Raw genomic sequence first — 12994 nt, 5'->3', positions numbered from 1 at the left:
CACAAAGACACACCGAGCACAGCTCAACTCAGGGAAAGCTCCTCTCAAATCCAAGTGAGCTACATCTTAGCAGTTATTATACTTTTAAATCTTCCAGTTAGTTTTTATTGCAATTTAACTTTGGCTACTTTTGAAAGTATTGTTTCAGCTAGTTTTTGTTTGAGTTATCTACGTTTTTTTCCTTCCACCAATAACAACCTGGCATTGTGAGTAAACCTCGTTAACACATCTGAATTAAATATCTGAATCTGTGAAGAAGCAAAATTAAGGTTGTTACGTGAATGCAAATGTGATGCTGTTACATTCTGGTGGCAACGTTACATACCCCACATCTTCCCACAGAGAAAACAAAAGTATGGCATGTACGCTGGCAGGTTCTTCAAAATAAAAGAAAATACACATTTCTCACTTGATGCTGCCTTTAAGCTTTACACTAATACCACGAGTGAATAGAAAGTCGTGTTTTTATGCAAATCAGTTATCCAGAATCTTCCAGTGTTTTTGATAATGGTTGAAGAATGATGCACACATTCTTCCTTTTCTTTCAGCTGCTCCCTGTATGGGTCTCCGCAGCAGATCATCTCCATTTCACCCCATCCTCAGCAGCCTGGTCTGCATGTTCTCTCTCACTACATCCACAAACCTTCTCTGTGGTCTTCCTCTTTTCTTTTTGTCAGGCAGCTTCAGCTTCAACACCCTTTGTCTGATATATCCACGCCCCTCCTCTGTACATGACCAAACCATCTCAGCTTCTCTAACTTTCTCTCAAAACCTCTCAACCTGAGCCGTCTCTGGGCACACATATCTCTCAAATTTCTAGCCAAGATACTTTATAAAAACAAGAACAAAAATAAAACCCTTCAGACCATCTATATAACATGAACAAGATTACATTAATTTCTTACTGCAACTCTAAATTCTCTTCATATTTCCTGACATGTCTGTTTAGATTTTGATAAAGGTCATGACTGCTGAACTCACCTCCACTTGTGAGAGTCCACAGAAAAGCCAGGAAAACAAACTTGATCCAGATCATCCCGCTCAGTTTCATTTTCCTGCTGTAGAATCAGAGTTCACAACAGAAGAAAAAAAGTTTCTCTTTGAACGTGTTTTCTGCCTCCACTCCCACAGGACGAACCTTCAGTTTAAGTTATGTCGATGTTTCCTGGTATGTTTGTTTTCTTAGGTAATAACTGCCATAAAAATAGTTAAACAGACCTGTGATTTATGGGTATAACACAACACCTCACTCACCTCCTCTGATCCACTGGCAGGTCAGGATGGTCATCAGCATGTTCGGTGTTAGCTGCCTCACCGCGTTAAAAATTAGAGCCAGCATGTCACTGACACATCACAAAACTCATCAAACTTGTTTGTTTGCTTGTGACTCTCAGATACTGAGCCACCACGGAAGTGTTTGAAATAGCTAGGTGTGGTATGAATGAAAGACTTTTTATAACAGCAATAATTCTCAGAAATTCTCCTTCTGCTGTCTCGGTCTTTATTTGAGCTTTACTCTGCTGTCCTTGCACATGTGCACACACCAAAAACTTAAAACATTATTTTAAATTAAAAATGCTCTGTTGGTCAACTTTTTCACTGTATTCAAATCATAAATGCACTCTTATCAAACAGAACTGCAACATCATTTCCTGTTCCTGGTGCCAGGACATGTCCTTCAAAGTACACATTAAACAAATATGTAGGACTGCTTTTTTGCATTTGCGCAGTATTTCTAAAATTAGAAACTTCCTGTCTCAGACTGATGCTGAAAAGTTAATTCATGCATTTATTACTTCTAGGCTGGACTATTGCAATTCGTTATTATCAGGCTGTCCTAAAAGCTCCCTGAAAAGCCTTAAGCTGATCCAAAATGCTGCAGCTAGAGTACTGACAGGGACTAGAAAGAGAGAGCAGATTTCTCCCATATTGGCTTCTCTTCATTGGCTCCCTGTTAAATCAGCAGTCTGAAAGTGAAGTGCTTTATTGGGGTGATATGGTACTATAAGGTCTTTGAGTAGAATGAGAGGCAGAGCCTTCAGCTTTCAGGCCCCTCTTCTGTGGAACCAGCTCCCAGTTTGATCTTGTGTTTAAGTGTTAACTGCCATGAAAAGGTGATTTTATTTTTATTGGGATTTGTATTACAAAATATGATCAATAAATACAATCAATAAATTCAATTCAGTTCTGGATGACTAAATGAATCAAACAATGTAAAATCTAGACAGCTTATTAAACGCAGGTTATATCTTATTTCTAAAGGTTTCATTAATTCTGGAAATGTCACAGACAAACCGCAGACACGTTATGGTCTACATGTAATTTCATCATTCTGACAGTCAGTAAATATGGATGAAATGAGCCTGGAGCCTGACTGCAGGCTAGCTTGTGTTTATTGGATGAATGTCTCCATCAGTTTGTAAATAACTGCAGCTCAGCAGTTCGTCTCTGTTATGCAGCTGACCTGAACTGAATCCTGTCAGCTGAACTGAGCTTCAGAGAAACACAACATCCTGATATTCACTGCGAAGCTTTGACTGGAAAAAAGACAGAAAAACAACACATGGATCCTGGAATAATCGTAGCTTCCATCTTTAAAGGACCGAAGAGGAAGAAATTTATGAGAAATAATTTAGAACAGGTTAAAACAAACTGACTGAATCCATGAATCTGAAAACGTGTTTTCTTTATGCTAAACTGCACACAGAGACACTGATGCACCAGGATTGAAACCAAACCCAGGATAAAGAGGTTCAGTGAATGTGGTGTTGAAGGTGTGGAGGTGGATCAGAGTGTCAGAGGAGACTCTGTAGAAGGACAGAGTGCCAGCAGCACAGTCCACATACACTGCTACTCTGTTAGAGCCAGAGGAAGAGGAAGAGGAGGAGGATGAAGACATGCTTCTGTTATTGTGCCAGACAGAACGAGGACGACCATCACTATAGCATTCCAGTCTCCATGACTGATCATTCCTTCCAAAGACACAGTCTTTACTGTCTCCTTTCCTTTCGATTCCTCTGTAACTCACTGATATATCGATCCCTCCTCTCCACTCGACCTCCCAGTAACAGCGACCAGTCAGACCATTTGTACATAGCAGCTGAAACCAGTAATCGAATCTGTCTGGATGATCAGGATAAGACTGAACCTCCTTCACCTGTGTCACCTTCCTCTTGCTGTCAGACAGTTTGAGGTTTCTGTTCACTGTGTTTGTGTCGATTGTGAGTTGACAGGAATCTGATGGAGAGAAAAAGTTATTGATCCATCATCTGTTCATTGATTGACACTTTGATGATGACTCCTGACATCAGAGATGTGAACGATAGATGTGACAGTTTGAAGATGGTTGAATGTGTGCTGCTTTGTTTTCAAGAATCACATTAAAAACACACTTACACTTCCTCAGACCGTCTGGTCTCAACCATCGGACCCCAGCAGGCTCCACCCTGAAAGGAGGTGGGGGGGGTCAGATCAGCACAGTCTCTATCAGCATGCACACATGATCCAACATTTTCACAAATACACTTCAGTCGATTTTTCAGTTCTTTGAAGCAGTTGTTGGATTGGTTGTCACAGCAATAAATCCATAAAGTCAAACCTTGGCTCTGCCATTTTAGCGATCAGTGTATTGATAAAAAGTAGAGAATAGTTTGTGGTCATCATGATCCTTTAGCTACTCTGACTCATTATTTTTAGAGGGGCACCGCTTCAGTAAGGAGGGACTAGCCCATAGATTTTGATGAGTTAACCATTACACGATGGAGCCACTAAATAAAGAAATGCATTTCTGCAAGCTTATATCTTATAGCACAGTACAGAAAACATTTACCTAGGTTTGTTAGGTTCTACCACACTTCTGAATATAAAACCATATAACCATACCAGTGACTTATTTTTCTTCTTTTACCGTCTGTAGGCTAATAGATAGCACTGCTTCCGGTCTTTGTGCTAACTTAGGTCTAGAACATATTTAGCCTACTCTGTATAGAGATTAATCTGATCCAAACTAGTGTTTCTGCTGTGAGCATTTGCATTTGCATTTGTGATCGCTCATGTCACATCTGCATGAAACAAACAAGAATTGATTGAAGGACACGGAAAATATTTCCACCTCTTCCTCCACTGTAAAACAATCTCTCCATACCTGAGAGTGTCCAGTCTCCAGCGTGGATCCTTCAGCCCAGCTGACAGCAGCTTCGTTCCCGAGACTCCTGGATGATTGTAGCTCAGGTCCAGCTCTTTCAGATGGGAGGGGTTGGATCTCAGAGCTGAAGCCAGAGAACTACATCCCTCTGCTGTGATCAGACAGCCTGACAGACTGCAGACACACAAAAACAACAATCCATCTGTGAACACTTCACTCATAGCTTTTTTTTATGATGTGATACAACATCAACAGATAACACTAGTTATCTCAAGTTGTGCAATGATGCGCATCTACTTTTGGAAACTCCAGGAACTACAGTAATCCAAGAAGAAGAGCGAAGGACTCTGTTGGGAAAAAACATGATACCATGAGGTCTTCAAGATATGTATGTTAGAATGACTCTGGAAAGAGGATGATTTTAGTGAGATTAGTCAGGGAACCTTGTATAAACTAAAAAGTATTTGTCTCAGCACAGAGCCCAGTGGAAGTCCAACACTAACATTTGTGTGTGAGAAAAACTAATTTACAACAAACTGTTTTTTTCAACAAACAGGTTTTTCTTGGTTCTTTGCAAGATTGTTAGATATTTTTTTCATGCTTCACATGTTCAACTTTTTGGACTTGCTATTCAAACTAAAGGTTTTCTTTTCATTTGTTGCAATTCTGGGTCTGGTTCCTAGCTCTACAATCTATATACGTGAAAGGAAATTGGTAAGCTATGAATACAAAATCACCCTAAAGCTCTAAATTCCAATTTAGACAGTAAGACAGAGTCTAATAATGCAAAAAGATAAATAAAAGGTCACCTACAATGCTATAAAGGTTAACTGTCTATGCAATAATATAATTAAGATTAATTGATTAATTAAGAAGTGCCTTGAGGCAACTGCTGCTGTGATTTGGCACTGTATAAATAAAATTGATTTGAATTTAAAATGAAATTAAAGTCTGAATCCTGACCTCAGAGTTTCCAGTGTACAATGTGGACTCTCCAATCCAACAGACAAAAGCTTCACTCCTGAATCCTGCAGGTCGTTGTTACTCAGGTCCAGCTCTGTCAGACTAGAGGACTGAGAACTAAGAGCTGAGGCCAGAGCCTCACAGCTTCTCCCTGAGAGGTTACAGCCACTCAGTCTGAAAAAACAAAACAAAAAACAATGATATTAAACTTTAATGTTAACCTTAGACAAGAAAAAAAAAATAGTTCCATGTCCACATCATGATTAAGTAAAAAAATGTATGTCTAGACCAACTATTAAACATTTTAATTTGCTTAGTAAAAACACAATTATGCATCTAAGTCTAAATGGAAACCAGTGAGGATCTGATAGATTTCGTTCAGTTCTGGCATCCACTACTGTTGGTCATTTTCCTGATCCTGTGCTGTGATTATTGTTGTTAGATACAGTTCAAAATAATCCTTAATTATCACCTAATGAACCCTATGCAGGCCTTACATTCATCCTTACTGCTCACTAAATTATATGCATAAGAAATGAAGAATGAAACTCCTGGACTTAGAGACAAAATCATGCATGAACAGCTAGACACTAGAGGACTGGGAGATCAGATCTATGCTCTTTTATTGGTAAAACAGATACTGGAGGGGCCTGGTGTTGACAAGTTATTCATGAGAGATTACATTGCATCAGGCCAGAGAGAGATAAAACTGCTCCACCAAGAACACTGATTATGAAATTTTGTAACCACAGGGTTGAACTGAAGGTAATTTTTCTTTAATGATATATCCTTCAGAAATGCTAAAACATTAAAAATGTCCTATACTTGATTGTGACTACTGATGATCATTTAACTCAATAGTTACATAAGCAGCATAAAGAGCCTGCCATTACACTGTGTAGGTTTTTTTTTAAAAATGTTCATATCTGCTTTGTTATTAAGTAAAATCAACATTTTGAAAGCAGATGGATGATCATATATTTACTCACAGAGCTTTGTTGGAGGCTTTGACCACTGGCAGCAGCCTCAGCAGAGCCTCCTCTGAAGCAGAGTATTTCTTCAGGTCAAACACATCCAGATCTTCTGATGACAGTAAAATGAAGACCAGAGCTGACCACTGAGCGGGAGACAGTTTATCTGTGGAGAGACTTCCTGACCTCAGGGACTGTTGGATCTCCTCCACTAGAGAACGATCATTCATTTCATTCAGACAGTGGAACAGGTTGATGCTTTTCTCTGCAGACAGATTCTCACTGATCTTCTCCTTGATGTACTGGACTGTTTCCTGATTGGATTGTGAGCTACTTCCTGTCTGTGTCAGCAGGCCTCGTAGAAGACTCTGATTGGTTTGTAGTGAAAGACCCAGGAGGAAGCGGAGGAACAAGTCCAGGTGTCCATTTGGACTTTGTAAGGCCTTGTCCACAGCACTCTGGTAGAAGACTTTCTCTGCAGATTCTCTTGTTTCAGACTTCTGGGAGGTCGTTTGTTGTTCTTGCAGCAGACTGACTCCAGAGTTGATGAAGGTCAGATGGACATGAAGAGCAGCCAGAAACTCCTGAACACTCAGATGGATGAAGCAGAACACCTTGTCCTGGTACAGCCCTCTCTCCTCTTTAAAGATCTGTGTGAACACTCCTGAGTACACTGAGGCTGCTCTGATATCGATGCCACACTCTGTCAGATCTGATTCATAGAAGATCAGGTTTCCTTTCTGCAGCTGATCAAAAGCCAGTTTTCCCAGAGACTCAATCATCTTCCTGCTCTCTGGACTCCAGTGTGGATCTGTCTCAGCTCCTCCATCATACTTGACCTTCTTCACTTTGGCCTGAACCACCAGGAAGTGGATGTACATCTCAGTCAGGGTCTTAGGCAGCTCTCCTCCCTCTCTGGTTTTCAGCTCATCCTCCAGAACTGTAGCAGTGATCCAGCAGAAGACTGGGATGTGGCACATGATGTGGAGGCTTCGAATTCTCTTGATGTGGGAGACGATCCTGCTGGCCTGCTTCTTATCTCTGAATCTCTTCCTAAAGTACTCCTCCTTCTGTGGGTCAGTGAACCCTCTGACCTCTGTCACCATCCCAACACACTGAGGAGGGATCTGATTGGCTGCTGCAGGTCGTGTGGTTATCCAGAGGCGAGCAGAGGGAAGCAGATACCCCCTGATGAGATTTGTCAGCAGCACATCCACTGAGGTGGACTCTGTAACATCAGTCAGGATCTCAGCATTGTGGAAGTCCAGAGGAAGTCGACACTCATCCAGACCATCAAAGATGAACACAACCTGGAAGTCTTCAAAGCTGCAGATTTCTGCTTCTTTGGCTTCAGTAAAGAAGTGATGAACAAGTTCCACCAAGCTGAACTTTTCCTCTTTCAGCACATTCAGCTCTCTGAAAGTGAATGGAAACATGAACTGGATGTCCTGGTTGGCTTTGTCTTCAGCCCAGTCGAGGGTGTATTTCTGTGTTAAGACTGTTTTCCCAATGCCAGCCACTCCCTTCGTCAGCACAGTTCTGATTGGTTCATCTCTTCCTGGTGAGCCTTTAAAGATGTCTTCTTGTCTGATTGTTTTTTCTGGTCTGTCTGGTTTCCTGGAAGCTGTTTCAATCTGTTTGACCTCATGTTCATCATTGACCTCTGCAGTCCCTCCCTCTGTGATGTAGAGCTCTGTGTAGATCTGATTCAGAAGGGTTGGGTTTCCTGCTTTAGCGATGCCCTCAAACACACACTGGAACTTCTTCTTCAGAGCAGATTTAAGCTCACACTGACTCCACTGGATGTTCCTAATGAAAGTTCCTATAGGAACAAACACCAAAAATATCAAAGACTTATCAAGTGCACATGTTGTGAATTTATGGTCGTCCATTTCTTGAGACATTAATAAATGTCCCATGAATTAAGCAGCATAAATCTTTATACAAATCCTCTTACTCTGCAGATGATCAGCCAGCTCCTCCTGCTTCATTCTCCGAAGAAAGAACAGTGCGATCTTAACAAATGCCTCTTCGCTGCTCCTCCTCTGCTCTTCATCCTCACCTTCTAATACCTCCTCATCTTCCCTCTGACTCTCTAAGTATTCTGGGTAACCTGGACTCAGAACCTTCTGGATCTTCTTCAGTTTGTTCTTCACAAAAGTGACAATGCTGTCCTCCAGCAGCTACAACAGAACATGTGATAAATGACCCAGTCACCCCATAACCCCAATCAGTTGCAACATGATGGAAAAGAGAAGCATAGAGACCCAGGAACACTGAAGAGAACTAAACACAAACTATAGGAGAGAAAAGACTCGATTTAATGACATGCAGTAATAATATATAAACACCTGGGCAGTAAAAGAGGGGAATGGAGAAGAAACACTCAGGATCAAGCTTTATCAAAAAGGAAAGTTTTAAGCCTAATCTTAAAAATAGAGAGGGTGTCTGTCTCCCAAATCCAAGCTGGGAGCTGGTTCCACAGAAGAGGCGCCTGAAACCTGAAAGCTCCCATTCTACTCTTAAGTATCCGAGGAACCACAAGTAAGCCAGCAGTCTGAGAGTGAAGTGCTCTATTGGGGTGATATGGTACTATGAGGTCTTTCAAATATGATATGATATGCAGGTATGGTCCAGGTCATATGTAAATTCACCTCTGCAGCATTTCTTCATTACACCCTGTTACAAACACGGGTCTGAAGTGTGTAGGATCACTGTAACTGTCTGTGCCTAAGAGCTACATTCAAATCCAGTTCAGTCCCTGGGCTCTCTAAGAAAAAAATCAGACATATTTCTATATATGTAAGAGCTGCAAACTGGGATAGTTGTGATCTCTTATATCCAGACTGGTTTACTGGACACCAACCAGCAGCTGAAGAGAAATATATGTCTGTATGGATCTAATTAGTCACCACCACTACAGATAAAACTGCAAAGTCTGACATTCTTCTGGCCTGCCCAGCTGGTTTGTGCTTCCAATTCACCTCACCTCACATGCTACAAAAACTAGCACTTGTCATATGTACCATTTTTGCTAAGAGGGACAAGGAATAACTAAACATCTCACACACTACAGCATGCAGATTACAACAGGTGGCGATCTGACACCGGCTTTCTGTTTGAAGGACAACCAGCTCTGCCTCTGAAACCCAAACATCCAGCATGGAAATGGCTGTGAACAGAATCAATATAAAAGCAGCTATTTGTACATGTATGTACCACAAATATGGAGTCCAGGTGTGTTTGATGCTGCTGGGCAGACGGACCACTGGGAATCTCTGATGTCCCCTGATCCACTCTGTGGAGGAATCATAAACAGTAAGAATGATCTGACATTAGAACATTATAATGGTGCCCTGTGGTGTCTGACAGACACTGACAACAGTAATCTGTCATTGCTCTAAGCCTTTAAATCTTTAGATATTAAAATCTCTATATCAAAATCAACATTTATAGCTCAACCAAGATAACAGAAATTTTAGTCATAGGTCCTCCTACCTCCTTGATTTATTAAATCATTTATTACCAGGGACTTAGAAAAGAGAGCAATAATGTTCAATAAAACTTCTTTCAGAGAGAAAGAGAAACAGTTTAAGGCTCTCATTAAGATGGCACTGTCCATGTCCTTCATCATAGCCACCTATTTGTTGCATGATAGCTCTAGCCACTGCAAACTTGTGAGCATTCTTTAGGTTCTTCAGATTTTCATTGTTCTGTTTGTGGAAAAAAAAAATCCAACACACTGATTCACATATAAACACAGAAACACACGTGGAAAGAGCTGCACATACATGAAACATTTTGAGAATTAATTCTGAAGAAACTGATTCATTTAGAACATTTAGATACAGATTACCTCTCCACAGCTGAATCGTTTCCTTTAAATGTAATATCAAAGCGCTTTGAATGGTCACTCTTTAAGGACACACAGCTGGATTCAGGTCTCTGATCAATACTGAAAGAAAAACAAAATTCAATAAAATCTTACTGGACAGAAAATGTTAGAAGAAAATGTGGTTATGTGTGTTTAAATAAAAAGTGGGAATGAATGAAAAGTGAGAATATATCATTACAATTGTAAACCACTATAGTAGAAAAAAGTGACAAATGATTCAGATCTTAAACAACTTAAATTATTTATTTTTAAATATTATTGATTAAATACTGAGAACTGCTCACTCTGTGTCAGATGAATGTCATATGAAATTAACTTTCTGTCTAGCTTGTTCTTTCAGTTGGTTTAGCTCTAATGTTTTTCTGTAAATAATGATGATGCAGTGATGTGAGTGCTGAGCTGTGACATAGAGAAGAGTCATGGATAGTTAGAGATGCCATCTCACCGCTGAGCTTTGGTCGGGCTCTCATGTTCCCCACACAGAGTGGTTTTAGAGGGAGGGACTCCCTCCTCTCCGTCCTCACACTGATCCATGCTGCCAAATCAGCTTACACACACTTTTCTTCATCTGCAGAGGAAACACAAATCAGGCACACATCAGCTGAAATCCTCCTTTCCATCATGTGTGCTGAACATCAGCTGCTTCATTTCAGTATCAGTCCACCAGATAGAGTCATGAAGCTGCAGCCCGACACACACGATGCATTCACTGACAAAAACTGCTCACTTTGACTGGAAGCTTCAGTCCACTAATATTCAGTCATCGGTTCAACACGTCTGAACATTTTCAAACATTTCAGCTGATTCAAAGAGGATCCACAGTGTTAAAGCTTCAGACAACTGTAGCTGTAAACATTGATTTGCTGTTAATAAGAAGCATCTTCCAACCAGTAATGTTCTATTTCTCTTAGTTCCAGTATTAATGTAGACACCCAACAAGAAGTGCTGCCAAACATTACTTTCATTATCATTTATTCAGCCAGTTAGCTTCTCAATTTGTTTTTTCCTAAAATTTCAGAAGCAGCCGAACGCAGTGACATCAGTGTGAAAACATTCAGTTTAGTATCATGAACAACAAAGATATACATCACACCTTTATTAATAATCTGAATATTTAGGATTCCTTTACTGTCAGCTGATTATGGCTCTAAAGCGAATCTTCTATATTTTTTCATGTTTAGCAGGACAGAAAGTAAACAAAGCTTAATGTAACTTTATTTTGAAAGGACCGATTGGAAACAGCAGTACTCTGCTGTGTCCGTTTTAATAGTGACGCAATGGTTTTCTTCCAAGAAATTAAAATACAATACAGTTTGTTTTGTGACGAAATCAATCGTACCTCAGCTGTTTATCATGTTAGGTGTCGAGCAATTAATAATATATAATTAAGTGGATCTGAAATAAGCGCTGAACATCTTGTCCAAACACCACAGAGCAGAAACCAACGGTAAAGCTGCTAAAGACAAAGCAAACTTACCGACCACACCTGGACACTAAACACTGAGGTACAGGTGAGCCGCTTCCTGGAAGGAGGAAAGGAAAGAAGGGGGAAGAGACAGATTTTCACAATAAGACGACTTTGTTTTTGAAATAAATTTCTCCGGTGATTTATGGCTGTTAAAATTTGTGTTGTTAGATTTAAAGTAACTTTTCTCATTTCATCATTTATTTTCTCTGAGCGGCTTCAGTTCTTATGAAAATAATAAAAATGGCTTCATGATTGTAGTTTAAAAATCAGCATGAATTCTGGTCTTGATAAAATAACCTCCTTAATTTAAATCTTAAAAGCGATCTGAACTATAAGATAAAGAAGTTTTAGAAAGCAGATTTACTGTTGTCTCTGATTGCAGCACCTGGATGGACTGAGAACTGTAATCTCTCTCTTTTTTTTTTTCTTTTCAACCTAATTTTTTTTGGAGACCTGTGAACACTCCAACAGGCTTGCATAAAGATGGTGAGCAGGATCAGGAATTTAGAGGTTTCAGAAAAATGACTTTCTCAGTGCTATTTGTGCTATGTTTTTGTTATAATTATTTATAGAACACTGTAGAAATACTCTGATCAAAGTTAAAGTCCTACTTTTCATGTTTTCTGTTTCAGCTTTGATTGGTGCTCCCAATGTTTTGGGGTCCTAGAGGACTCCAGTCAAAAGTCCCCATTTCTGACTATATAGTTTTAATAAATGGAACTATTTATTATTTTAATGTTTGCTGCCACTGTAAAGCAGAAAAACTCAAATGCCTCAGATTACTATGGTAGTAGTAGTTGTGGTATTCCTTTATAGCATCATTTATTATTAATATTGTACTCATGCATGAATTGGAATGATGTATACTAAATATTTAAGGTAGTAGTTTTGGACTGAGGCCAGTTATATTTACATTTATTTTATGCATGAAGCCCCGCCCTTCCTCTTTCTGTTTGTCTCTGCATCTGTCCATGTCTCTCTCTTTCTCTCTTTCCTTTCTTTTGTCTTCTGTCTTTCTCCTCTCTTATTTACCTCTTCTTTGTGTTGTTTTTTAACTTGGCATATATCCTGGGAGTTTTGTGTGTGTGTGTGTTTTTGAACTTGTATGTTTACTAAACAGCCTGCATTGAATTCTGCTCTTTTACAGTGATTTTTATGTGTTATTGAATTATTAGCTCCTGCTGAGTTCTCCTAGTTTCCTTGTATCTGATGTTCACCCAGCAATAAAGTTGTGTATTTCTGAGTTCACGTTTTGCCGCCTGAGGCCTCTGTTTGGGGCCTTATCCTGCCTGCCACACTGCAGAATCATGACTCTTATATGCTTACAGTGGATGGGAGATGATAGCTTGGTATATCTTGGCTTTAATCATGCACGTTTAGACATGACTGCATTTGTGAGCTGTGGCGGTTTAACTGGCTGGTTTACTCACTGTTCCTGTGGTGACAGCGTTTTGTTTTTTTTTACACTGGTACTTTTTACACTGGTACTTTTTACACTGGTACTAGTTAATTAGGTGCATTTGCATAGTAAAGCAAAATTAAACATCTTTTGG

At 39.8% G+C, this 12994-nt stretch overlaps 1 protein-coding gene across 1 annotated transcript; it reads right to left on the bottom strand.

The window, feature by feature from the left end:
- Positions 1–2034: 2034 nt before the first annotated feature.
- Positions 2035–11503, bottom strand: LOC115799687 (NLR family CARD domain-containing protein 3-like). The gene is made up of 10 exons (XM_030756939.1): positions 11451–11503; positions 10419–10541; positions 9935–10033; positions 9298–9376; positions 8036–8261; positions 6097–7900; positions 5108–5281; positions 4145–4318; positions 3397–3446; positions 2035–3237 (listed from the first exon to the last, which is right to left on the bottom strand). Exons 2-10 carry the CDS (start codon positions 10505–10507, stop codon positions 2693–2695), a joined length of 3240 nt encoding a protein of 1079 aa, XP_030612799.1. The 5' UTR covers positions 10508–10541; positions 11451–11503; the 3' UTR covers positions 2035–2692.
- Between the last annotated feature and the right edge of the window lie 1491 nt (positions 11504–12994).

This window comes from Archocentrus centrarchus, chromosome 20, assembly GCF_007364275.1.
Source record: "Archocentrus centrarchus isolate MPI-CPG fArcCen1 chromosome 20, fArcCen1, whole genome shotgun sequence".
Classification (NCBI taxonomy): domain Eukaryota; kingdom Metazoa; phylum Chordata; class Actinopteri; order Cichliformes; family Cichlidae; genus Archocentrus; species Archocentrus centrarchus.
Note: the sequence above shows the minus strand (reverse complement) of the source record. Positions and strands in the feature narration are given on the sequence as shown.

Excerpts from the sequence above, each read along its gene's own strand:
- LOC115799687 (XM_030756939.1), bottom strand. The coding sequence starts at position 10,507 with ATGGATCAGTGTGAGGACGGAGAGGAGGGAGTCCCTCCCTCTAAAACC. Across the intron at positions 7,901-8,035 it reads GCTGGCTGATCATCTGCAGA|GAACTTTCATTAGGAACATC; the intron begins GTAAGAGGATTT and ends TTGTTCCTATAG. Across the intron at positions 5,282-6,096 it reads AAAGCCTCCAACAAAGCTCT|ACTGAGTGGCTGTAACCTCT; the intron begins GTGAGTAAATAT and ends TTGTTTTTTCAG.